This window comes from Drosophila miranda, chromosome 4 (assembly GCF_003369915.1).
Source record: "Drosophila miranda strain MSH22 chromosome 4, D.miranda_PacBio2.1, whole genome shotgun sequence".
In the NCBI taxonomy this organism is placed as follows: domain Eukaryota; kingdom Metazoa; phylum Arthropoda; class Insecta; order Diptera; family Drosophilidae; genus Drosophila; species Drosophila miranda.
Genome location: NC_046677.1, coordinates 24,440,535 through 24,467,020, shown reverse-complemented (window position 1 = coordinate 24,467,020; position 26,486 = coordinate 24,440,535). Strand labels below are relative to the sequence as shown.

The 26,486-nt window shown below is 48.5% G+C and overlaps 7 protein-coding genes across 12 annotated transcripts; 6 read left to right on the top strand and 1 right to left on the bottom strand.

Moving 5' to 3' along the window:
• Window positions 1-4,171: 4,171 nt before the first annotated feature.
• LOC108161269 (death-inducer obliterator 1-like) lies at window positions 4,172-6,754 on the top strand. 6 transcript variants are annotated; one of them, XM_033393340.1, is made up of 4 exons: window positions 4,172-4,331; window positions 4,385-4,823; window positions 4,977-5,195; window positions 5,261-6,754. In XM_033393340.1, exons 1-4 carry the CDS (start codon window positions 4,284-4,286, stop codon window positions 6,715-6,717), a joined length of 2,163 nt encoding a protein of 720 aa, XP_033249231.1. In that variant the 5' UTR covers window positions 4,172-4,283; the 3' UTR covers window positions 6,718-6,754. The 6 variants fall into 6 exon arrangements, with proteins under 6 accessions (XP_033249231.1, XP_017150978.2, XP_033249229.1 ...); XM_017295489.2 differs by having other exon boundaries at window positions 4,385-4,835; window positions 4,929-5,195; XM_033393338.1 differs by having other exon boundaries at window positions 4,385-4,835; window positions 4,896-5,195.
• Window positions 6,755-8,530: 1,776 nt separating this feature from the next.
• LOC108163347 (serine/threonine-protein phosphatase 4 catalytic subunit-like) lies at window positions 8,531-10,013 on the bottom strand. Its single transcript, XM_017298587.2, has 2 exons — window positions 9,671-10,013; window positions 8,531-9,613 (listed from the first exon to the last, which is right to left on the bottom strand). Exon 2 carries the CDS (start codon window positions 9,600-9,602, stop codon window positions 8,676-8,678), a length of 927 nt encoding a protein of 308 aa, XP_017154076.1. The 5' UTR covers window positions 9,603-9,613; window positions 9,671-10,013; the 3' UTR covers window positions 8,531-8,675.
• A 1,458-nt stretch (window positions 10,014-11,471) lies between these two features.
• On the top strand, window positions 11,472-12,398 carry LOC108163351 (vesicle-associated membrane protein-associated protein B). Its single transcript, XM_017298592.2, has 2 exons — window positions 11,472-12,122; window positions 12,174-12,398. Exons 1-2 carry the CDS (start codon window positions 11,585-11,587, stop codon window positions 12,260-12,262), a joined length of 627 nt encoding a protein of 208 aa, XP_017154081.1. The 5' UTR covers window positions 11,472-11,584; the 3' UTR covers window positions 12,263-12,398.
• A 972-nt stretch (window positions 12,399-13,370) lies between these two features.
• On the top strand, window positions 13,371-13,821 carry LOC108163354 (dynein light chain roadblock-type 2). The gene has a single exon (XM_017298596.2). It carries the CDS (start codon window positions 13,456-13,458, stop codon window positions 13,747-13,749), a length of 294 nt encoding a protein of 97 aa, XP_017154085.1. The 5' UTR covers window positions 13,371-13,455; the 3' UTR covers window positions 13,750-13,821.
• Window positions 13,822-15,499: 1,678 nt separating this feature from the next.
• LOC108161270 (myosin-2 essential light chain) lies at window positions 15,500-15,985 on the top strand. The gene has a single exon (XM_017295490.1). It carries the CDS (start codon window positions 15,500-15,502, stop codon window positions 15,983-15,985), a length of 486 nt encoding a protein of 161 aa, XP_017150979.1.
• A 115-nt stretch (window positions 15,986-16,100) lies between these two features.
• LOC108163346 lies at window positions 16,101-17,841 on the top strand. Its single transcript, XM_017298586.2, has 2 exons — window positions 16,101-16,951; window positions 17,020-17,841. Exons 1-2 carry the CDS (start codon window positions 16,219-16,221, stop codon window positions 17,211-17,213), a joined length of 927 nt encoding a protein of 308 aa, XP_017154075.1. The 5' UTR covers window positions 16,101-16,218; the 3' UTR covers window positions 17,214-17,841.
• A 6,871-nt stretch (window positions 17,842-24,712) lies between these two features.
• On the top strand, window positions 24,713-25,602 carry LOC108163350 (trypsin alpha-like). The gene has a single exon (XM_017298591.2). The coding sequence runs from the start codon at window positions 24,746-24,748 to the stop codon at window positions 25,481-25,483; it is 738 nt and encodes a 245-aa protein (XP_017154080.1). The 5' UTR covers window positions 24,713-24,745; the 3' UTR covers window positions 25,484-25,602.
• The last annotated feature ends 884 nt before the right edge of the window (window positions 25,603-26,486 follow it).

Here is a 26,486-nt window from a genome sequence, read left to right as displayed (position 1 = left end):
ACACCAGGTTAACAGCCTGTTATCGTTAACAGCCAGGTTATCGGACCGATATATCTTTTTAAGCAACTTGCCGATTTATATGAAATAATTTTTTTTGTATAGATTGATTCATTGTTAATATAGCAAGAAAGTTGGTGGCTCCCAGAACACGTTTTTAAAGGCTATTTATTAATTTTAAAAAAAAGTCAATTTTTTTTACTTACTTCTTACTTCGAAGCCTACAAGCCCATACCCTTCGTTGGATAACGACGCCTCGATGCGCCCTCCTACAATACTTCTGAAGTTAGTTGTTTTTGAAATAGTTTTGTACAACGTACAAGGCTGGAGGGCAGTATGACCCACCTTCTCTTACTCGGAAAGAAGAAGTTTAGGAGACTCTTTACTTACCTTCCTCTTGTCTTCTAGGCTTCATTCCGTCTGTTATATTTATCACCTAAAAAAGGGAATTTAAGATCGTTTTGTATTGTATCTTTAAACAGCACACACTCGTAAGTAGAAATAGATTTCACAGCCCCAAAACCCCGCCATTCCCAGCTCCAAATAGGAGTAAAGCGCAAGTTCTTCTGCTCTGAAATTTTCACACATTTCGCATTAAGATAAATAAATATTTTAAAGGCACATTCCTCAGACGCCGCGCCGTTTTACTTCAGTTTTGTTGTAATTTGTGTGCTAATTTCGTGCCTCAGAGTTCAGAGGAGCAAACATTTGAGCAAGACATTCCGTCAACAGCCACCAAAACGGAAAAGATTTGCATATCTTTTGAGGCTCAGCCGCAGCCTGTGAAATGCAGGCTCCTCCCCCCCCTAAGCCCCCGCCGTGGCGCCTCTAGTGCTTGTTTCGGGAGCTCTAGTGGGGGGGGGGCAGCCACTCTATTTATTCGTGATGCGTTGCGTTGCTGCTCATCCTTGTGGCAGCTCCCCACATTCCCCATACGTTTTGACAGCTGCTGCTGCTGCTGCTGCCGCTGCGGTTGCCAACTTTGGCTTTTGACTGGAGCAGAAGACATCTTGCCTGGCAAATTACCGCAGCCAGAAGGGCGTAGATGGCGAGGGATAATGCTGGATGGGGCTGGGACTGGTGCCGGGGAATTTTCATCACTTAATTGACATGTCTGGGATTTGTGCGTAACCTTTGCTTGGATAGTGATTAGTCGCCGTCTAACCGAAGAATATCCATTAACTGAAATGCCCGAGAAACAACACTCCATTTTGAAGTTTGGGATGGAAGGATAGATGAATGGAGGGGAGGGCTGTCTGGCTGTACCGCAAAATGCAAATATCTTTTGCAAAGAGGGACTGACAATAGTCATGGTCTGTCCCTGTGCTCAGGGCTTCTACATGACTCTGTTCTGAAATTGCAAAATGCTTCAAATATGCAAAAGTCTAGGACGAGGTTAAGGATTTCCCCAGAAACTTTTACCAGGTAAAAACCACAGAGCGTAAAAGTGGTATATGTAGCCCTGTCAGCCGGTCGTGTCCTTCCCCAGCCCCAGGCCCAGTCCCATCTCTGGCCGCCCAATTGTTTCGTGTGCAGCTGCCAATTAAACCCGAGCCGGAGTACGATCTGTCGGGGCCCGCCACAAGAAAAGTGAGACCCGTTTGTCATTGACGCAAAATGTCACTTGTCGTTGTCAGGCTTCCTTCCGTCCTCCTGCGGCGGGGCCAGTGCGTCATAAGCGGGTTATGGCATTTTCCTTTTGAATCGAGAAAACGAGTTGAAGGCGGAGAAGCCGGAGTAGGAGCTGGCAGCTTCGTCTCGATGTAAGCCCGCACAGATGGCGGCCGAAGACTCACTTGCCTTTGGAGTGAAGTTTAAATCTAGTTTGCAAATCCATTTCTGGCTGTGGTTCGGAGGCAAAAACTGTATTTGGCAAACAATTGGTGCTGTTGTCACAATCTTTTCTTCGCTCTAAGCTGAGTGTCTCATATATTTACACTTTTTTTCCATTTTCCTTATGGATATTGCTTGGAAAAAGCGTAGCGAAAATGGTTGGTGGGATCCCTGGCAGATCCATTATTCCATGGGGAATTTCTTAAGAGCAACAGCGCTGTAAACAAGGCAGGTTATAGCCTATAGCCGCTAACAGATACAGCTCTCTGTTACCGCGCATTTTTACAGCGCACAGTTCCCTCCCACTGTTACCTCCCACTGTTACCTCCCACTGTTACCGCTTACTGTTACCTCTCGCTTTTATCGCCGACTGTCACAGCGCAGTGCCTCTCACTGCTACCGCTGACTGTCATAGCGCACTGTTACCTCTCGTTACAGCTCACTGTTGCCTCTCCCTGTTGCCTCTCACTGTTACCGATCACTGTTTTTTTCCATTTGTACCTCTCTGACGATCCACACGGCTCTTTTAGGCTCTTTACCTTCTACAAGCAATCAAAATGTATTCAAACGTAGCAAACCGTCAGCAAGAGTATCTCCTGTGCTTGCCTATCTTACAGGCCCCCTCTCTCCCTCTCTTCACCCACAAATCGCCCTTGATTGGGCTAGTTGCAAATCGAAATCCAAAACCAGAAGCAAATCGCAAGTCAATTTAATTGAAGGCGAGTACGAGCAGCAGCTGTTTGCCTGCCGTTACCCTTTTGACATTTAATTAATATGCAAATGACGCCAAAGGATCCTGGCCACCAGGCACCTCCTTGTGGCCTGCCGCAGCACATGCGATGCGATGCGAGGCGATGGCCACTTCTTTCGGCATCCTCCTGGCTGGGCAAACAAACAAAGAGAAGGAATTAGAAAGCCAGCTTAGTCATTCCGCTGGCGTCGTGGCCGCAGGGCGGCTGGGGAGGCGAGGGGATGGGGAATGTCCCTGGATGTCCCACAGGAATGCCCCGCTTGGAATTTACGAGCCGCTTGAGATTAGTTTCCCTCTGGATCTGGATCTGGTTCTGGTTGTTTGCTTTAATTGCGGCCATGGACACGGGGCGTGGCCGAGTCGCCGAGTCGCCGAGTCAGCAGCAGCTCCAGCACCACCCAAAGGACAACAAAATAAGCAAACAGCACAAGTCGCGAGCCCAAGGCACAGCTCCATCCTCCTGCCACGTGTGTGTGTGGCAGGGCCCAAAGATGGGTGTCGCTGCATTGTAAATATTGCATTGGAAAAGCTCAAATAAACACACTTATCGCGGCGAATGGGTCACATGGGGGCCTGGGATCGTAAACCTATATGTTTGTATCGTCTGTTTCGTATCTCTGATGCATAAATTGTTGCCCCTCTCCCTCTCCCGCTCTCGCTCGCTCTCTTTATATCTTATTTATTTCAATTTTTTTGCCGCGACGTGGCTCACATTTTATTCGAATGCTTTCTCTCCCTTTTTGTTGGGAGCATCCTTTGGGATGCAATTTTAAAATATATTGCACAGACGACTGCCACAGACGAGCACCATTTATTTTATCCATTTTTATTGTCGCCATTGACGTGGCCGTTGAGTTGAGTGATTGCAATAAATTATTACCGAACCAGGGCCGGCAGAGCCCGGAGAGTATTTTCTTGAGCGTTTCTTCAAGGAAAAGCCTTAAAGGGCATGAAAATGGGAGGTTTTCCACTCCTACAAGAAGTACACAAATTAAAATTAAGACTCTAACTGACATTCTAGCTAAAACCTACTTTTTAAGGATTTTTTTTGTTTGTTTGCTTTTTCACGTTTCTTTGATGATATATTTTTTTTTTTTTTTGATCTCCTAAAAAAATACCCAAATAGATGGAACGGGTCTGGAAATTATTCTATAATATTTAATAATATTTTATAATATTTTTATAACATTTTGTACTATTTTTATAATATTTTTTAATATTTTTAAAATATTGTATAATTATTTTTATATTTTATAATTTTTGTATATTTTATAATATTTGTATAATATTAATTAATGTTTTTATAATATTTTATAATTTTTTTATATTTTATAATATTTGTATAATATTTTATAATGTTTTTATAATATTTTATAATGCGTAATGAATTTGTTCATCATATTTTTATAATATTCCCTAAGTTGATTAAATAAAATAGTAATAATAAATAAAATAATGGCACTCCTTTTATCCCCTTGCAACCCTATGCCTATTTTGTCACACACGTTTTTCATATAACTTGCCTGTTTTCCAAAACATAGTAGGCGTGATATTCCCAGTCACTTTTCTTTTGTTTTCCCTAAAGCAAAAGTCTCACTTTATTCGTCATTTGTAATTGTGCATCATTCGAGAACAGTGAAGAAAATTGTGAAAATATTGTTTCGAAAATAGTTTCTAGCCTTTTTTGTTGCTTATTTTGAAAATGCAGTATTTGGCCGACGGAAACTTTTGCCAAAATTTGAATCCTCGCGTGAGTTTCAGTGGAGTAAAGTCCGGAAAAAATACCTGTTTTTGTGCTTGCAGATGTTTGGGCAGCGTCCGCCGTATTTTCCGGGCAGTGTCAGTGACCGCTCTGTGCCCAGCGTGGATGAGATTCTCAGGCGTGGAGAGGCCATGCCCGGCCGCTACATGTTTGAACGTCCTCCACCATCGCCGCCGCAGAACTGCGCTTGGTCCTCGAGTCCACGTCGCACCGACCGCCGTGACGTGGACTTCGCCAAGGATGATGCCAGCTACATGTACGCCTTCCACGGGAACCCGCCAGGATCCCCCACTGATCCCAGTCTCGGGGATTACTCGAAGGATCCTCCAAACTACGCGAACATATTCCGTGAAAACGTTGCAGGAGGCCGTGCCGAAAAAGGGTCTCCTACTGATCCACGTCGCAATGGATCCCCCATGGCTCGACGTCGCAATGGAGACCCTTTATATGCTATTCCAGGACTCTGTGGATCCCCCATGGGTCCTATTCCAGGTCGCAGTGGATCCCCCATGGCTCGACGTCGCAATGGAGACCCTTTATATGCTATTCCAGGACTCTGTGGATCCCCCATGGGTCCTATTCCAGGTCGCAGTGGATCCCCTATTGGTCCAGGTCGCTGTGGATCCCCCATGGGTCCTATTCCAGGTCGCAGTGGATCCCCCATGGCTCGACGTCGCAATGGAGACCCTTTATATGCTATTCCAGGACTCTGTGGATCCCCCATGGGTCCTATTCCAGGTCGCAGTGGATCCCCTATTGGTCCAGGTCGCTGTGGATCCCCCATGGGTCCTATTCCAGGTCGCTGTGGATACCCCGACTATGCCAACATCTTTGGCCGAAGCCCTCCATTCGGTAATTATTGCGGCTATCGTCTGGCATTCTGCTCGCTTATCGTGGGGTTGATCCTTCCTTTTCAGATCCACGTCGTTGTACCCCAGAATCGATACAAAGCCGTCGCCTTGGCCACTGGTCGAAATACGAAGATAGCAGCTCCGAAAATGATCGTGGGAATCGAAGGTCCCAGAATTTCGATTGGAGCCGCAGCTCGAAGCTACGAAGCTACGAAGGGAATCGTAGCTCCCAGAATCTCGATGGGAATCGTAGATCCTACACTTTCGAGGGGCATCGTAGCCCCCAGAATTTCGATCGGAGCCGTAGCTCCCAGGCCTTCGAAGGGAATCGCAGCTCCCACAATTTCGAGGGGAATCGTAGCTCCCAATATCTGAACGACTCTGACGATTACCGCAGTGGCAACGATTCCGGGTTTATTGATGCTCGTCCACGCTGTGATTCTGGACGTCGAAACTTTGGGAACTTTGGTGGATCGAACGACGCCAGTTACGGACGAATCCAACGGATCGGTGGCCACAATTTCCAGCCACTCGAATCGTACCACCCGGAAATGGGGCGCAAACGCCGGGCAGAGGAGTTCGATAAGACGAGGAGCGGAAAGCGCCCGTGTCCGGAAAAGGCCGTCTTTCGCATTGGCGGCTTCAAATTGGACATCGCCAGCCATTGCGGGGGACGCCGCAGACTGCCGCAGTCGGAGGAGATGTCCCACGCCGTGCGCTTCTTCAAGCAATTCCCGCTCTACCGGATTCGTGCCAAGAAGTCCCAGATGGCGGACTCGGTCAAGTACCACTTCGTGGAGGACAGGGCCCAGGCCGACGACAATGCCTACATCCGGCACACCATAGCCAAGGAGTGGGTGAAGGTCTACGCCGCGAGGAACTACCGCAGCTGGGCCAGTTGGTGGAGCGACTTCCAGGACTGCGGCCGGGACATTGCCAAGGAGCTGGAGCGGTTCGATGGCTTCTCGGTGAAGCGGAGCTTCGAGCCGTCCGAGGGGCCCATTTACTCGGAGCCCTATATCCGCATGGCCGTCATCGCCCTGGAGGAGAACAACATCACGTATCTGAAGAACTTGCGCTACATCTACCGCCTGATCGACTTCAATGTCCTGCAGAACCTGAGCGCCAACGCCTCCGGCCATCTGCAGGACATCATACGCTACATTCCGAACCACTTGTGGCGCTACAAGATGCGCTCCTTCCTCTTCCTCTGGTCCTGGTACCGCAAGATGGCCAACAGCAAGGCGCCCGACGGCCAGACGAACCACCAGACCATCCTCAAGCTGTGGAACAACCCCGTGCTGCACTGGCTGGCCAAGCAGGCCTTCGACGAGATGGTTGCCATCAGCAAAATCGAGTACAAGGGCTTCAAGGCGGCTCAACTCCAGGAACCACCCAAGAGCCCGCTGCCCCAGCGCCAGCCCCAGCCCCAGCCCCAGCCCCAGCCCCAGCCCCAGTCCCAGCCCCAGCCCCAGCCCCAGCCCCAGCCCCAGCCCCAGCCCCACCCGGAGGACCAGTCCTGAATCTTTGCTTGTACTTCTGATACCCCTAGAATAAATCGTATATAGATTAACCAATCAATGGGGCTTTGGCCATCTTTTTGGCTCCCGCACAAAGTGGTTTAATTTCTTAGCCCCAAAGTGCACCTGAGACTGCGGAAAAAACAAAGAAAAAAGGCAAATGAATAAACCAACAGCCAGCAGGCGAATGACGATACAAGCCAAAGAGAAAGCAGACCAAAAAAAAACGCTACTGCATATTAATCCGACAGAGTATTTCACTCAGAAGAGCCCCGGACCCGTAGCCGTGCCCGTACCCGGGTGGAGGCCGGGTGCCTGAGAAATGGGCGACCGCGAAAGACATTTATTGTATCCTTAGAGCGCGGCTGACAGACGCGTGCTGAGACGATGATGAATTTGCTGCCGCCAAAGCCGCACCACCATCCCGAAGATGACGATGACGATGACGGGAGCCGTTGACGGGAGTGAAAAGGGAGGCCAACCAAGCGGCAGAAATGGCGACAGACAGCCCCGGAGACAGACGGCAGGCTGGGGCAGGCACCAGCCCGAACAAGTGGCAAAAAAAATGCAAATAAAATGCCGGCTTATTGAGTCGCTGGTGGGTGCCACTCGCTGCTGGGGGTCTGGGGGTCTGGGGGTCGACACTTTTTAGTTGATTGAAAAAGGTGATGTCAAGGCATTCTTTTTATGCTTTGTTGACCTTTTTTTCAGCTAAATATTATAGAAGTTTGCATTAGCTATTCCCAGGGATTAAAGTGGAACCAGGAAGCGGATGGCTGAGGGTTATACACTCCACGAGGGTGGAGTCTCCCAAACACTTTTTAGCACTAGCTTTAAGTACAGTTTTAACCCTTTTAAACGATTTTGAGTCGTGTGTTTGTGGTGCGTTTCGCAGAACAGACCCCAAAACGGTCTCGGAAATAGCAGATTTCGTTCGGATTTTCATGTTCTTGCCATAAAATCACTCAAAACAAACATATTTTAAACAATTTTCTTACTTTTTTTCATTATTGATACACCTACTTCGATGCTTTTATTTTCGATTTTTCGTCCTTTGAAAAGGACTTTCCACAACCCAAAATTTCTTGTTTATAATTAGGACACTCTTATAGATTTTTGAGATTTTTTTCAGTGTCCTCTGGCCAGCACTGCCTATAGAAAATATTTTTCAAAGCGAGTCTCGCATTTTTGAGCAACGCAAATTTGAGTTATTTCTATTAAATTTTGTTCCTTAATCTTTTTGCATGAATATTGATATTCTTTTTTTTAAATTTATGCTAAATTGAATAGAGATTTGATGAAAATTAAAATTCATTCATGCCGTAAATATAAGTGCCTTTTAAAGTGAACATTTGTAGTGCATTCAAGCGTCGGTGAGCCCCCTTTATATGTCTGTGGGAGATTCACAAGAACAAAGCGTATCGGTAGTCGTTGAGGGGATATTGTAGGAGAAGCACAGAAGCAAGAGAGAGGATCTTCAGGCAGAGGCAAAGAAGGCAACTACACAGTAGAGCAGTCCGTTACTCTTTCCATTCGTGTTTGCCGAGAGCGAGGCCTGAGAGGGAAAGAGAATCTGAGTCTGAGACGCGATAGACAGAGAGATGGAGAGGAAGATCAATAAGGAACTGCTCAGAAAGAGAAAGAGAGAGCAATGGGTAAAAGAAGCTGGTTCAGATAGAGACGTTTATGTGCGAGCGTGGCCTGAGAGAGAGAGAGCATCGTCTCAGCCGTGAGCCGCGCGGTACAGAGTGGGAAATAGAAGGAAGTTCAATAAGAAAGAGAGTTGGCATGGCAACAGGGCATAAAAGTAGCTGGCTTAGAAAGAGAGAGGTCCAATAGACCCCTTTGTATTTATTGGTTGACAAAAGGCCGATACTTTCAGGTGAATACGTTTAATGGTAGCTCTATTTATGGTTCTTTGTACTTTAGATTCTTATTAGTGTTCCAAAAGAATGCTTTCCCTAGAGAAAGTAATCCGGACAGGGCTTCAGCTTGGCCGGGCAGGCGGGAGACTTCTCCGGAGCTGAATCGAAGATCACAAACTCGCGATTCAGCTGCTCGTCCAGCTTGAGAATGGAGGCCACGTTGCCGCAGCGATAGCAGTAGTTGGGGGCCGACCAGACGGTCAGGACGGACTGGTCGAAGTGCCACCTGTAGCCCTCCATGACCAGCTGATGGGCGCGGCAGATTATGTCGAGGCCGTTCGCGCGGTTGAACTCGGCCGCGACGTCGTGGCCGAAGAGGTAGCCGGCGCCGCGGGGCGAGACACTCCATCCGATCTGGTCCTCGGGATCGCTCCACAGGAGGTCGCACATGCTGCCGTTGTGGGGTATCTCCATTTTGCGATCGATTAAACGGATCTGATCGAGGGTCGAGATGGAGGGCGACAGCCCGCCGTGGATGCAGAATATCTTGCCGTCGATGATGGCCGACAGGCACATGTAGTCGAAGACGTCCGTGCAGTAGTGCCACACGGCCGCGGAGCCGTACTTCTGCAGGCACTCGTCGTAGAACCCGTAGACCTGCGAGATCTGGCGGCTCTCGTGGTTGCCGCGTACCAGAGTGATGCGATCCGGATAGCGCACCTTGAGGGCCAGCAGCAGCTGGATGGTCTCCACGCTGTGGTGGCCCCGGTCCACATAGTCGCCCAGGAACAGAAAGTTATTGGCGGGCACATCGCCGCCCACGCGGAACAGCTTCATCACGTCGTAGAACTGGCCGTGCACGTCGCCGGCCACAGCCACGGGTGTGTCCACTTGCTGCACGTTCGACTCCTCGACGAGTATGTCGCGCGCCTTGCGGCACAGGGCCCGCACCTCGGTCTCCTTGAGGCATTCGCAGCGCTTCAGCTGGTCGATCTGGCGATCCAAATCGGACACGGCGGACATTGTATTGTTGTCTGCAGACGAAGAGGGGGCTGGAGTCAAGTATGGCGTGGAAATGTGGTGTGTCTTACCGGGTAACTGTTAACTGATTCCAGGGGTTGCTCGAAGCTATTTTGCCGCACAATTCGTTTGATTTTCTTCAATTATTTCACCTCGTGGCTTGATCCGCACGCATCAAGTATCGTCTAACGAGTATCGTGTATCGAGTAACGAGTATCGAGTATCGATTACCTTCTGTACGAAAGCGTCCCACGATGGGTTGCCAGATTGAGGGACTTTGGCTCTGACTCTGGCGTTCGGCTGGCTACTGAGAGAACGCAGAGAGAGCGGATCTTTGCATTTGTTAGTACACACGCGATATCCCAGCAAATCACGAAACGTGCCGCCTTTGGCGAGAGTTCCGCAAAATGCTCGCAAACGAGCTCAAAAGCGAGCAAAAATGAGTCGGGCTACGGGCTCGAAAACAAATATTTGTTTTGATCAACAACTACTCCCAAACGATATCGCAAAAGGCTCGCTAAAGATCCGTTTTTGAGCTATCGAACACAAAACTTTCACTGCCACAAGCCGAACGACTAGTGATTCATTTTCTTATCGTTTTCACATCTTAATTCGATAGTTTTCCACGGTTGAGTTTCGCTTAACTCTCGTTTATGAAGTATCTATCATATTTCGACAAAAATATGTATGTGTTTGTATGCTTTTCTTCGTTTTCAGAGATCTGATGCTGTTTTCTGCACATTTGAATGTATGAGTGGGTGAAAGTTTGGTTCTTGTTTTGCCATTCGCGGAATGCATTTAACCCAAAAGATATTTCGATATCGGATGCACATCATTTGCGTCAGCCGCCGGATGACGTCCTTTACAGACCCCCTGAAAAGGAGGTGTCGGCAGCAGATACCGATACTCCCACACGCGGCAGAAAGCACTCCTCCTCCTCCTCCTCCTTCTCCTCCTCCTTCTCCTCCTCCTCCTCGTGCTTACGCATTCATCAGAGACCCAGAGGCCCAGAGGCTGCCACATGAGGATGAGACCAGAGTCAGGGCTATAATATTTAATTTAAAATTGTATCCCCAGGCATTTGGCGGAGTCAAGCGAGCGGCAAATGAAAAACTGTCACACTTTACCAGCTTCTGCCTGCCCCAGTGGCAGTGGCTTATAAACTGTCTTTCCGTCTGTCTGTAACCCAAGAAAAAACCTCTCCCCAAGTCGCTCTAAATCAAATTGCAGGCAGGAAACGATTTTTGTGGATTTGTGGATCCCCAGGAAGGGGGCAGGCCCCTCTCCACTGAGCCCTTGAAGGTGTAAATTTCCACCACACTTGGAGATACACTTCATTGTGGGACTTGTCCTCATGTTCTTCTAGTCCTTTGCTGTAATTAATGCAAATTCAATTAAGAACAAAGCACAGAGGGCACGTGCTGCTCAATCATAATTTAAAATTTGGAGCCCCAAAACAGCGTTAGACAATGCCCGACAATGTAATTAGGAGCCTGTGTGTGGTGCTCCTTGCTAATTGAAAATTAAATCAGACTCCCATAATTTATTTACTCGAATTTTCCACCTTAAACGAGAGCCAAAGCCGGCCTGAGCCCGCCCCCCGCCCCCGCGTTGATATCATTATCGCCTTCTCGAATTGATAAAATATTTGCCGTTATACCGATGTGCAAATATGGCCAATGATTCCACTGATTAATAAATTATTCTTTATTAAACAGCGCCAGGCGACAAAGCACTGGAAATCCGACACACAGAAAAAAATATCAATTAATTTGCAATTAATCACAGAATCACGGATTCATTACACGAGTCAAAAATAATTGACATCGGCTATAAAATTCAATCAAAGGAAACATAGCTTTAAATTTCATAGAGGCGGCCTGGGCGTATAGTGTCCAATATTATCGAGTAAACTTCAGTTCTCGTGTTGAACAGAATCAGGAAAAATCGGTTTCGAGCAGAACACAGTGGGAGAGAGCAACGAGATGGAGCCAATAGTGACCATTCCACAGTTTCTGGTCTTCAATGCCCCGTACAATCGCGTCCAGAGCCAGGAGATGACGCTGATCAACAACACGGAGCTGGTGCTGATGTTCAAGCTGAAGACAAACTACGCGCAGCACTACATCGTGAAGCCCACCGTCGGCCTGGTGAAGCCCTACAGCACCTCGACAGTCGTGATCAGCCTGTGGCGCTACGCCTTCCAGCCGGGCACTTGCTATCAGCATCGGTTCCTCGTCGAGTACTTCTACATCCCGGTCGAAGGCCTTCGACCGTGCGATCGCGCGGCCCCCAAGGCCGTTTTCAAGCGGACTCCCCGCTCAGATATGTGCGTGGCCCGTATACGCGTTTGCCTGGAGGCCCCAGCCCCAGAGCGACTCCCAGATGTCCCAACCCAAGCCTTGGAGGAGCCGCTCCTGGAGAAGCAGCCTGCTCTAAAGGAGCCGCAGAAGGCAAAGAGCGTCCGCGGGCCACGTTCTTGGTTGTTCTGGACTCTTTTAGTCCTGGCTTTTGTCGTGGCAGGTGAGCGGTTGCTTCTTTAATCACCAGCAGAGGCTTCAGCTTTCCCCTCAGTTCTTTTTAAAGGCATCTTCCACATCGAGGACACTTCCAAGGCCTTGGATCACAGCCCCGTCTTGGATAATGAGAATGTCTCGACTTAGGGGAAGCTTTTCGATTATATGAATTACTCGGACTTGCTCCAGATATTTGGATTTCAGTAATTTGTTGCTTTTTCATGCTAAATCAGTGTTCTAAAATTTCATAAATTAAAGGGAAAAAGGCGCGCGAATTGACGTCGAAAAAAAGTTACATTTGGTGGAGAAAACTCGACAATCGTTACAGGGGGGGTGGGGGGGATGGACAAAGGCCTCCTCTCTCAGGGAAATCCGCAGCAGGTATTTTTCCATAAATATTAAAACTACATTGCATTCCACACAAATCAAATAGTCGAAAAATGCCAGCACACCGGAGTGCCAAAAAGTGAAACCCGATGTTTTTCTGTTGCATAAATTGCCAGAACATTTGTAAATATTTTAGTTTCGTGTTCGAGGAATCCTCTGGCACTCCAGCGAATAAAACACAATATTTATTCAGCAAATATGCCATAGAATTTATATCACTTTCCAGGCCCCCTCCAGCCCCCTCTCAATCGCCCCCCGACGTACAACAAAGTTGGAGACCATTTTCCACATTTTGAGAGGCATTTTCGGGCACTGGCTGACAAATTGCATTTGAGGTTTTTTCACCTGGACATTAAATAAATTATCAAATGAATTGGGGAAACGAGACCCAGCCCCAAAGAAGGATATGCGGAGGCATATGGAGCAGCCCTTTGCTGCCTGCTGCCTGCTGCCCGGCTGTCTGCCGGCTGTCTGCTCGTTTGAGTAATTTCATTATGAGTTTTAAGACTTTTAATTAATTGAAAAGTGAACAATTTTACACTCTTTTCATAACAAGCTCCCGATGGGCCGCCGCCGGTCTCTCTGCCTTTGTCCGAGTCCGGCTTCGAGTCCGGAAGAGTGGCATAATTTCCGCACAAAACTTGATGCAAACATTTCATCTGCGATTCCGAGTGCAAGGACCAGGAGCCCCGTCCCGGCATTCAATTAATTTCCCGAAACGAAACGAAACGAAGGGAAACTTTTGCCAGACGGACGGACAGACAGACAGACATCCGGGATTGTTACGAACTTCGATGCTTATTTACGGCAACAAAAGTACGTAGTGGGCCTTGAAATGTCAATCCCCCACTCACTGCCAGTGCCGTTTCCTCAGTATAATTCCGACTCCGAGTCTAAACACAACAAATCGAAAATATTTCTCTCGACAAAACACAACAGCAAAGCGCCGTGAAATGTCCGCCGAGGTGGAGGAGATGCTGAAGCGCTTCCAGGCCCTAAAGAACGTGGTGGGCATCATCGTGATCGACAACGACGGCATTCCCATCAAGACCACGCTGGACAACACCCTGTCCGTGCACTATGCGGCCACGATGCAGACCCTGCGGGAGAAGGCCCGCCAGGTGGTCCTCGATCTGGACGCCACCAACGAGTTCACGGCCCTGCGGATGCGGACCCTCTACCACGAGGTGATGCTCTGCCCGAAGGACGACTACTTTATCGTGGTCATACAGAAGCCATGCGAATAGCAAGCGAAAAAAACTCAGTGAAAATCAAAAAAAAAAAAAAAATTTACGTTCCTGAATAAAAGAGAAAAAAAACCATTTGGCTTTAAAGAAATTAAAGAAATTTTATTAACATGTTCAGGCAGATGGGAGGGGAGTTGTGGGTGTGGGTGTGGGTGTGTGTGTGTAGGCGTGTCTGTAGGGCTCCTCCTCGTCATCGCATTTCAGCGGCATTAATGCCATTCGGCTGCAAATTATTTGCATTGGGAATTGGAATTGAATTGAATTGAAATGCCATTTGTGTGTGGTGCCTGAATCCACAGCCACAGCCTCCGCCATGGAGCCACAGCCTGGAACTCATTTACAATAAATGAAGACTGACTCACGGAGGCAGCCACCGGCACCACGAAACAAATGAACGTGTTTTTTGCCCTTCCAGAAGCACACACGGAGGCCCCAGCCACTGTCGAGGGTTTTTGCTATTTTTCATTTAATTAAATATTTAACATGCAAAGTGCATTATGAGGCAGGAGGCACCATCCAGGAGGCGGGAGGAGGCGGGAGGCGGCAGGAGGCAGGCACATCCACCGCAGACGATAACTAAGTAAAGTGTGTCGCAAATGGCACACAGGACGATGGCCGGGACTCTCCCATCGATGGCCATCCGTCTGTGCCCCCCCCCCCCCCTCCCCCTGCTGCTGGCTCGTGATAATTCCATAAACATCAAATTGCATGAAATGCGCTCAAGCAGAGTGCAAACTGGTTGCAAAATCACACAGTCACACAGGAGCCGGGACCGAGGACCCATCCTGTGGTCACTGTCCTCGTCCTGGTCGTTGATTTGTCAGTCATGCCTGAGTGAATCTTTCAGCCATTCGCCTGCTCCAATCTGCAGGCTTGGAGGAGTTGCCTCGACTTTGGTTTGTGGGTAAAACGGAGGGCAAAACCAGGCAGTTTCTATATAAAGAGGGCTGGGGAGTCTCTTAGTCTTTGAAGTTCTATTTAAACCGCTTTATAGGCACTGCATGGCCACGAATAAAAACTCAAACAATTCCCTGTTTAGGCCTTCAATTGTTTTGATTATCGTCAATAGGTTAGACGCACCCATTCTTGCCTTAAAATTAGAATTATAATTTATTTTATTTTTAAAGAATTGAAAAAAAGTTGATGCGCAAAAACCTTGGTTATTTAATGATTCTTCAAGTGGAGAAATTTAGCAAAATTATGTTTTTTAAACAGTTTCTTAATGGACTTTCTTCTTGGTCACTGGAATAGACGCACTTAAAGGAATGAATTTTTCGAAGGTTATTTGTGTCTTCCTGTGGGGCAGCTCTGAAGGAGTGGTAGGAGCCATTCTACCCCTGATTCTGCATCTGGAAAGCCTTCGAGGCGGGACCCTAGGGTGAAGTGAAGCTTCTATGGCACATTTCTCTCCCATTTCTCTCCCATATCTTGCCCATTCCATACGGCTGTTATGTCGCCTCAAAGTACGATTAAGTGCACATAAAAGATACATCTTTAGAGCTACAAAAGCTACGTGACGCTGTCTTGGATTTCAACTCCAAAAGTGTCCAGGGAAAACGCTTGAAGTATCCCCAAGAAGAACACACAAATTTGTGTATCAATCAATCGTTTTTTTCCACTCAAAAAAACTTTGTTTCACTTCCACAAAAATTCTGGGTTATTGAAGAAGACAAAAAACCTACGAAAAGTCCATATATATATATTTTCTATACCCCCATTGAGGCCAACATTTCATCTACCAGTTTTAGCCATGCCACAAGAACCCAAGCCAAAGTCCAGCCCTAAAGGCCACCTCCCGGGGCTGCAGCAGGTCTTCCGGCACTACGAGCGACGCGGCGACGGCAAGATATCCGTGCTCCTTCTGGGGGACTGCCTGCGCGCGATGGGCGCCAATCCGCACGAGTCGCTGGTGCAGCGGCACGTCCGCAAGCTGCAGGCGGCGTCCCTCGAGCGGGTGTCCTTCGAGCTGGTGCTCGGCATCTACTTCGGGCTGGGCGAGAACTCGGGCATAGTGGACCCCGGCCAGGCCAAGGGCAAGGCCGAGGAGTACATCTGCAGCCTGCGGTTCCTGGACGAGCAGGGCACGGGCTTCCTGCCCGCCGAGAGACTGCGGCGCCTGCTCACCGAATGCGGCGAGCCCCTGTCCGAGGAGGAGATGGAGGGCCTCCTCAAGGACCGGGTCAACGATCAGGGCCTGGTCAACTATGTGGATCTGATGCATGCCATTCTGTCCTAGAAAACGCCCGAAAGTAGAGCTCTAATAAATGTCCGTTCTTCGACAGTTGAGGGGCTCCTCTTTTTGGGGTGTTTGGCAGCGACAACGGAGGCCATAGATTGCATTGCCTTTTCAGTCAGACGGGGCACGGGGCACGGGGTACGAGCTGCTGTCGAACAAAATTTGAGCCAAAATTTGCTGATTCGCCACCAAATCCGATTCCGATTCCATTTCGGCGGGAAATTTCAGTTCTCATGGCTAACGCGGACAATAATCCATCGCACAAGGACGAGGCATGTGGCGTCTACGACCTTCTGTCGGCGTCCCCGAAGTGCCTGAAATTCTGCGCTCCCGCCAATCGGAGCCAGAAGCGGATTCTGACCCTCCTGAACTCCTTTCAGCAGCCGGTGATCTTCAAGATGAAGACGAATGCCGTCGAGCAGTACCACGTGACGCCATTCTTCGGCCGGATCGAGCCGTTCAGCTCCCTGGAGGTGGTCGTCCGGCTGAACGGCCCGGAGCCCAAGGCCGACTGCCAGTTTCCGCATCACCTCAGCGTCTACTCGACCTTTGCCCCCGCCGCCGGGGTCCAGGGGGAGAAACAGTCTATCCTGGCCGTCTTCAAGGACATTCCCGTCGCACGGCAGGCCATGGTGCGCATCAGCGTCGAGTACGAGGCCGAGCCAGCGGTGGCACCAGCGGTGGCGCCGGCGCCGGCCAAGCCGCTGCGGACGTCCGCCGCGTCGGAGATCCGCAGTGCCGCCGAGCGGATGATCGCCAGCCAGGTGATCTCGTGCGTGTCGAGCGGCAGGTACAGTGCCTCCAATGCGGCCAGTGCCGCCAACCAGAGCATCGCTCCGAGCCCGACCTGTGACCCCCTGGAGTCGCCGCCGCTGAACCTTGAGACGAGCGTCCGTCTGTCCCTGAACGACATCACCATTCCCTCGGCCCTCCAGATGTTCATTGTGGGCGCAGCCCTGGCGGGAGGTAAGCAGCGAGAGAGACACTGCTCCTCCTCCTCCTCCGTACAACCGCCTGATTCTCCTCCCCTCTAGTGCTCTACCTCATCGCCATGGATCCCAAGAAACTGGACGGGGTCTTCAAGATGCTCCTCGGGTGCCTGAACATGGACTCTTCGGAGATCATTCAATGCGGCAAATCGGATAACACTTCTCCTGGTTCCGCTTCCGCCTCCGCTTCTGCCCCTTCCGCCACCTGCAACATGCCGGATTGTTGTCAGGGCGATTGACGCAATAATCACACCTCAAATTCAATGTGCTCCCCCAGCCCCCAGCCCTTGGGCCTGTCTTTTTCTTCTCCTGTTGCCTCCCACAAACCCCCGATTTGGGTCGGCTCCTGCTCTATTTGGCCTGAAAGCGGAGGCCATGGCCTTTGGCTAATTGGCGGCCACAGTTGATTAGCGTGTGAGTCGGACGCTGATTAGGCAACAATGGGGATGAGGTGGGGGTGGGATAGGAGCGGCATTGGGGGTGGTTTGGAGCTGGTTTGGAGCTGGTTTGGAGTGCACTCTCATTGCATTAGCCACCCAATTGTAATTTACCTGATCAAATGCCTTATGGCTTCACATTTGAGGGGATTCTCCAATGGTTTCAATCCCTAAATACGCACCCCACCGCTATAATCTTTATGCATACAGGATAGACGTTTAAGCCTTTATTTTGGAGCGCTAATCCCAGCCAAACGATGATTCAAGCCCTAGAAAAACGAAGAGCAACGATGATACGATCCCTAGATCCCATTCCTGGAAAAACGACGGCGAAAAGAGGGGAAACCACGACGGAAACGCGAGAGTGGGGGAAAAGACATATTTAAGCCACATTTCTTGAACATTAACTTAAAAATTAGCTATTAAACCTTAAATAAATGTAAGATTTATAATAAATTATTGTTTAGATCGAACAAGAAAACAAAGTTCAAGATTATTGAGTCTGTTTTCCCGACTTTCAATCAACTTTCTGGCTTCTGCTTCCAAATATCGACTGTCATATCGATAGCCCCCTATCGGTTAGGCGTTTTAAATATCGTGTAGGTATTATCGATAGTTATCTTAAGTTCAAATGTTAATTCCTTTACATAAATAAAGAACCCCCCCGCCATATATTATTCTGAAATATTAGACCCTCAAATGGGTTAAGGCTTGAGAGAGATCGCAGAGGCCTTGGCTCTCCTTTCTCCCTGCTGGCATCTCCCCTCTCTTTCGCTCTTTCTCTTTCTAGTTTCTGCCACTCTATAGACCCTGTTACTCCCTCTATAAAACCTACATGATTATCTGTAAAGCGAGCAGACAAGTCTGCCAACAATTCCGACTAATCTGGGCTTATAAAAGTTTTGCCGAAAACCCTCCCCCTCGGGGGCAAACCGAGCAGCAAATGAGCAGAGTCCTGTCACCGTCCTGGGCCAGGGCCCCTGTATCGAAATGTCAGGGCCATAAATTAGCATCATTTAAGTGGGCGCTCGCCGAGGACCGAGCACAGAGCACAGGGGGGGAGGGAGGCGTGTAATCCTTTCAGCGATTAATTGCAGGCAGTCCCTTGGGAGGGGGGGACATTGGGGGTAACGTGAATACAAATAGCTAATCAGACGAGAGCCTCTGACAGATGTCATATGGGAGGGAGATCCCCAAAACTCAATCAAGAGCACGATAAAGCGTTCTAGATACAAGTCTGTGCCACAATGAAGTGCAGAGAGGGGACTCTGGTTAAAGCCCCCGCTTGGGGGGTAACCTTGGGCTCCCGTTTGGCCCCTTTTCCGCTTTCCTTCTGGCGCTCACACACACTTCTGATGCCATAAATCGTTTTTATGGCTTTCCATTACGTTGGGCAGCGGCAGAACAGTGCCAGCCTTGCACTCGTAACCCATTTTCCATTTTCCATTTTCCAGTACGCACCGCACCGCATAGTACTTTTTTTTTTTGTCGCACTAGGCCACACACTTTTGTGCAGCCTGTCACCAATCGGTGACTTATGGCATTCTCCCCCATTGGCAGGGGCGAGGGGGCGGTGGGGGGTGCAGTCAACTGAATAAACAAAGGAAAAGGTTAAGGAAAAGGAAAAGTCTCAGGGAAATACATTCAGCAAGGCCGATGCGTGCGAAGGGATTGCCTCCTCTCCCGGACTCGGACTCAGCAAGGATCAGAGAGAGACAGAGGGGGGGGGAGAGTGGGAGAGGGGGCTGCACTCTGTTCACCTTGACTCTTTCGGAGATTTTCCTTCTTCCTTCCCCCCTCGCCCACCCTTTCCCCGTTTGTTTGGCTTTGTTGTTGCCTGCCCCTTTCACATTTTTAATGAGTTGCAAGCCAGAGACGAGGGGCGCTGCTGCACCCTCTTAAAAGCGGTCAAAGTGCAGCTTGGGGCAGGGGGAGGGGGAAGGCACGCAAATATATGCAACATTCGGTGGATCAAAGCTTTGAGCGTTTCCTTTATGCCCGAGTGTCTGCAGGGAAACTTTTATTCCATTTTCCAGGAATTTATTCAAATAAAATAACATTTAATGCATTTTAATATTTAAATGTTTATACGATATCCAACAATTGCATTTCTTTTTGCCATAATTTTTTCATACACAGATACAAATATATATTCCACATTTAATTTTATATTATTTCCAATAAATGTATATGTAGATATTAATATAAAAAGTAGTTAAATTTCCCTTAAGGGAGGCCAACCAAAAGACTCCTTGGTTTATCTTTGGCAGGTGACAACAAATTTAGGAAAATTATAATATCCGTTTCGCATTTTGTGTACCCTCTCAAGCAATCAATTTTTAATGAAAATTCTCTGCAAACTCGGTCATAGAAAGGGCGATAAATCATTGCGATGTATTCATCTTTCATTTAAAAGTCCATCGGTTTTATAAACGTTAATAATTTGTTTCCAAAAATTCCTCCATTCCTAAAGAGAGTCCCCTTTTTCACATAAACATAGATACGAGAAATATTTAACCTTTAATGTCACCCAGAGAAAAAAGCCCTAAACCCCGAATAGTTACACTTGGATTTAAATAGATTTACTTACGAGGCAGATAGATAGGTAGATAGATTGATAGATAGATAGATAGATATACACTTATACAGATTTATGCCATTCTATTTTCCCCGAGAGTGAAAATATTAAAATGGAAAACATGACTATACAATTAATTTATCGAAATATATTTTAAGTTTAAAGCAAATATTGCTGAGCCACAGAACCTCGTCCAGAGGCGTAACTCGATTGACTAAAAATAATCACAGCAACAAAAAGATTTCGAGAAAATACTCTCGTTGTTGGTTTTTCTTCGATTTGTAATGCTAGGGAGACGACGGAACTTGTGCCTGCGATGACGATCGGTGTCGTCGGGTTTTATGCTGTGCAGGCGAGCCTCCCTCGCAGCCCTCGCCGCTGACGAACGCGGAGAATAGAGGGATACAGCGATTACAATCGTAGGAAGCAATAACAATAACAACAAGCTGCGCTGCGCTTGGAGATCTTTTCTCTGTAATAATTGTTGTGCTGCCTTGGGCAGGCGCTTAGCGGAACAAATATATTTTAATTAAATATTTTTGCCTAGACATTTTTTTAAAATGGTTTTCTATTTCAATTAAATATGGCTTGTAATAAAAACACTTTTTAATGTAAATTCTATTCAAGTTCCCCCCCTTTCGCCCCTTTTCTCTCAGTGTATGCACTCGTAGTACCTGGATCATTGATTGATTATTTTATAGTAATAGTTTTAATCTCAATTCGGAATTTATATATAAATTGCACCACGCCCCACGCCCCCCCGGAAAGGGCATACAAAATGCAAAATTATGGCGTTCAATTTGGGGAAAGTGAATGAAAGTGTTAATTTAAATAGCACTCTGGAAATTTACATTTCCCCCCCGCACGACGAGAATTTCGCTGCGGAATGCACTTCGAGTGGCGTGCATTTGCAAAAGGATATTTTGTCCTCTGACCAATGCAAATTACTGCACTTAAAAGGGGCCAGAAAAACGGATAAAAAAAGGATGGAAAAGGGATGGAAGGGGAGGGAAATTACTTCACTGTGAAGTGACTGGCAGGGCAGGGGCTTGGCTCACGCATTGCTAAATATTAAAGTGGCAATGAATACAAATTGTCTCGTCAAAGGCCTGACAATCGTTTCTGCCGCCAGAAGTGCTTTCCGGGTAACCGCAGGACCGCCCCCAGGGAGCAGGGACCACCCGGGGACCAATCGGGGACCATCCAGGGACCATCCTGCGACCCAATTGCAGAATTGATTGAGTAACCATTTAAAGGGACCCTCAGAGCACTCAACTTTCAACGACCTAAGTGATTCTTAGTTAGTTAATTGGATCAACTAAAGTTGTTTGTGCCTCGCTGCTAATATGGAAATTTATGGCTAGAAAAGTTGTGCGCAAGTGGGGGCGGGAAAAAAGTTTTCCCCAGCCAACAGCTGGTGCCGCCAGCCAGAAGTTGGCTCCACTCCAACTCCAAGTTCAATGGCTCTCTCCTCCCGCTATCCCGCTCTCCCTCTCCGGCTTTAATAAGCTGGCCAATTAGTCGAGTCCATGGGCCATCTTTAAGAAAGATTCGTGTCAAGTGCCACTCGAAGCGGCGCAAAAAACTAGAATTAAAGAGACAGCCAGAGGCCGCCAAGTGGCCGCCAAGTGCCGCCTGCAGTTGGGGCCAAGGCCAAATCAAATATTTGACAGCTTTCCAAAAAAAAAGTGACGGGACGGCCACCGAGAAGCAGGTCCTGGCCAGTCCATGATGGAAATGCTCTCCAGAAATGCTCGGCCCGAAAATTAAACGACAAATTCAATGGATTCCCCACCACCACACAGCCCCCACACCCTCCTCTCCACACCCGCTATGCTGGAAATAATTCTGTTGTAATATTTTGAAGCCCGTTGAAGTCCTTGTTAATGGCCTTTGCTCTGAGAAGCAGAGTTTTTGGCTCAATTATAAAAATGAGTTTGCTAAATTGTTGTGGCTGTGGCAGCCCCAAGAAACTACAGAAGTGGAACATTTTGGTGGCAAGAACAGACCTTAATGACATTTTAATTTATGCTTTTCTGCAGGAAATACGCACCAAAATATTGGTGGCTACAAAAACGATTCAGGTTGGGGAAATGGCTGGAAAGCCAGTCGAATTTATGGGGGAAATCCAGTGCTTAGCATTTAAGCGGCTTACGGGGCGCCCTAAGCCCTTGGCCAAGGTGTCGGACAGCAGATCAAATTGAGCCACAGAACGTCAACAATCGGACTGGTAAGACGGCCAAGAGCCGAACGAGAAAGAAAATCCAGCCCAGGGCAAGGCGAGGCTTTAGATGCTCTACTAAAGAGACTTTTCGGAAGGGGGAGTGGGTGGAAATGTAACACAAATAAAGGCCCATGCAGGCTCTCTTTCCAGGCCAAAAAAGGGCGCTCAAGGGCCTGCCTCTCACGCCTTCCAGATCGAAATATAGCCCTTACTCTAGCACTCTTTATCGCGCTCTGATTGGACTCCAAGCCTCCTCTGAAAGCCATCGTATACCTCCCTTCTAGAGCCCAATCGTCGTCAGATGTCACAAGGAATCGATGGAACCATTTCAAGAGCTAATAAGCCAGGGATACGCCCATGGGCACGCCCCCTGTTTGGACTGGATCGGATTGGGCTCCTGGGCTCCTGGACTCTCGATTCTCGGCTCTGGAAAGTTCATTAAGCTTCTGTAAGTTAATTAAAACGCAAACAGGCAAATGGCAAATGATCAAAGTGCCAAAGACAGCGGCGGAGGAGAGGGCAGAGGACTGGGCAGAGGAGTGGGCAGAGGAGTGGGCAGAGGAGAAAGCAAAGCAAAGGTGGGTCACTGGGTGGCACGAAGCAGCGCTGGAGCGAAGGCAGGCAGTGTGGCATAATGGCAAATCACTTTGCACCGCAAACAGAGTCCACTGCCACTCCAGACCCCCGCCTGCCACATCCACTTGCCGTTACAGCTGCAACATGTGTCAACTGGGGTGCGGGGGTGCGGGGATGGGCTGTGGATGATGCCCCGTGCGGTTGCTGGGATGCGTGGAGTGTAATGGACACGAGTGGGGGTGGCAGCTCGGTTGGGGCTTTGTTGTTGCCCCATTTATTGAGGCACATCAATTCGGAAGCCCCCCTCCCCGCCCCCCCCCCCTCGACAAATTTCGGCAAACGCGAGTGCAAAAGGTCAACAGCTGTCCGTTACATCGCGACTCTTCATCGCGGCGCAGGGATATTAATCTTGGAATGCAATTGCCACGCCCCCCAGGCCCCCAGGAGGGAGAGCCAGGAGCCAGGACTGTGCTCCACTGGATCTCGTCTGGGGGTCGCTCCCCTTCCTCCTTTCCCCTTTGGCTGTAATTAAAAATACAAACTATGTAAATTACGTTTTTGGCTAAAGTTTATTGTGTGTCCCCGGACGGGGGCGGGGCACGGTGGAGGCGGCGTGATGGACGGAGGTGCACCTTTTGTGGGCGCCCACAAATGTTGACTCTTGAATAAATTATAATTATTAAGTGCAGCACGGTCTCGGCTTTTGCTTTACTTCCTTCTGCCTCACCTTCTTGGGTGCCCCATTGTGGGGCATGCAACTTGCAACAATCTCCGCGTCAAGGAAAACGCTTAAACATTCCAATATTTACTTGAGAAATCAGAGAAAACCTTCAACAGAAACGGCCACAACTCGCACCTCCAATAAACCGAGAATTTAAGGCACTAGAAACCCCTTATGGAGGCCCTTTAAAAGGCCGGTCAAGTGGAGAGCATCCCCTGGGCCGACCAAGAGCCCGTGCGGGGTTTCAGGGCCAGGACCACGGGTTGGGGCTGTAGGAATCTCGAGGAGCAGAAGCCCGAAGTCCTTCAGAGCGTGACGATTCCCATCCGCCTGCCGTCTGCCGGAGAACATCATTTGTGAGGGATATTCTGGACGATCGGTCGCCTACTTTGCCTTAGACGACGGCGGCTCTTTGACGGTGGACAATAAACTCGTGGGAGTCACTGTTTCTGGCCTCCGATGAAGCATCGAAGAGGCAATCGAAGCGCTCTCCTGAATGTCAATAAATTGAAAAGAGAGCACTGCATATTTGAGACTTTTTGTAGCTCAAGTTTTGCCTGAATATCTGGCAGCCCAAGCCACGGGGAATCCATCTGCCAGTCGAGGCCTCCCTCATCTTTCTCTTGTGGAATTCCCTCCTCGATCTATGCTCAGATCCTGAATGTTTCTGGGCAAAGGAATGGCTTCCCATTGGGGCAAAGAACGATGTGTAGTGCCACTCCCTTAGAAAAACTGAAAGAAGCCTGCAACGGGGAAGATTTTCCAAAGATTTCGGCACTGAAGAGACTGCTGAAAATAGTAGAAATACTACAGAATACTCCATGGATTGCGTCACTTTTGTTACCTATTCGATAGGTATCTTCGAAAGAAGATCAAGGGCAGACGGGCTGAGGGGCACGTGCCGAGGGGGGAGTGTTAGCACGAACGATAGAGAGAGACAAAGTGCGAGAGAGTAGGTAGGACCGAAGCGAAGAAGGAAGACGCCACCATGCCTCAGGAATGTGTACAGTGGGCGGTGATACGAAGTGCCTTCAAGAGCCCCATGCATACCTTCATAAATCACAGAATTTACTGCATTCCTCAGCTAACAAACTTATCGGAAGAATCGAAACGCCTCTCAAAGCATTTTGCAAAACACAAACTATATATAGAAATGATGGATTGGCTTTACTTGGAGTCAAGACCCTATAAAAGGGCGGCGTTCTACCCATTTGAAGACCAAACTCGGCCCAGAAATGCTATTCAAAGTCTCTCTTCTGTTCGCGACAGCCACTCTGCTCTCCGCTGGTCGTGTGCCCCGCATTATAGGCGGACAGGACACGCCCATCGAGGATGATTCCTGGCAAGTGTCTCTTGTCCTGGGGGGTGACCATGCCTGCGGTGGTTCCATCTACAGCAAGGACTTTGTCATAACTGCCGCCCACTGCGTCTCGAAGGTAAACCCCGAGGAGCTGCAAGTGCGGGCGGGCTCCACGCTTCGTAGCCAGGGCGGAACCCTCCACCGAGTGGCGGCGATTAAATATTACCCTGGATATTCTTATTCTGAATTTTGGAAAAACGACATTGCCCTCATTCGATTGAGCGAACCTCTCGAGTTCAGCGATCAAGTGCGGAGCATCCCCTTGGCCGTGGCAGACCCCGAGGCTGGCGCCCAGGCAAAGATCACCGGCTGGGGTTGGACCTTCAAGAATGGCGCTTTGCAAATCCCCGACATCCTTCAGGGCGTGGCGATACCCATAGTAAGCAGGGAGTGCTGCCAGCTGAAGTATCCCGAATATGGCATCACAGAAGCTGTCATTTGTGCCGGCACTAGTCACAAATCGACATTATTCGAGGACTCCGGTGGCCCCCTGACTTTGAACAAGGAGCTGGTGGGCGTCGTCTGTGGTGGGCGGTACGGCTCTCCCATAATGTATTCGAGTGTGATCTATCACAAGGATTGGATTTTAGATGCAATCGAAGCGCTTTCCTGAAGGAAAACCACAAATTGAAACGGGCATTCCATATTTTGGGCTCATTTATTGGATATTTTTGCCAGAAGGTAACCTTTTAGCTCTAAGAAACCAAAAATATAACCCTTTGATCTGAAAAAGCCCCTTTTATGCCTTTTAAGAATTGGTTTCCTATGATTTAAGGGTCCTTTCAAGCCATGCTCCTCATAGCCATGCTCCCAGCATTTCCTTTGGGGACCCAATCCCCAAAACTATAGCCCCATAACCCAGGAACTGATCAGCCCAGGACCCTTTTTCCTACTTCAAACAAAAAGGCATAATTTAGACCAAAATCCCAGAGAAACTTCCCTCTCGAAGAAAATTCCCTGTGCCAAAAGGGAATTTTGTTGAGTTTGCGTTGCGCATTAAAAACTTTCCTCTCTGCGACTCTCCCTCTCTCACTCCCTCTCTGTCTCTCGCATGCCGTGTCCGTGTGTGGGTGAATCTTTTTGCCGGTTTGTTTATCTTATATTTGAAGTTTTTTTTTTTATGCGCTTCTTTAGCCGGCATTTATGGCCCATTCAACAGAGAAACGAAACGAAACGAAACGAAAACTGCGTACCGCAATATCTGCACCGTTGTGTGTGTGCCTCTCTGTGTGTGTGTGGGTGTGTGTGGTTGGGCTTATGTCTTTATCTGTGTGTGGGTGTGGGTGTGTGATTTCAGCTGCCAATTGATTGTGTCCGTGTGTGCGTGTGTTTCGGTCTACGACAGCAGACTACAAATATTTACAAGAGCTTTCATTTGTCTGATAGATTTATTTAAATATTTATGCAATTGGAAATGGTTTGCCTCTGGGTTTTTTTTGTTGTTCCCCCAGAGATGGGTTTAAAAAGAGACAGGGAGAGGGGGGGAGAGAGAGAGAGAGACATTATAGGCTATAATTTAGGCTTTTGTCTTAGGAGTTTTAATCGTTTTTGCAAGCCCTGATTTCAGAAAAAATTATTAAAAATTATCTAAGAAATCAATAGAGAATTTGAGCATA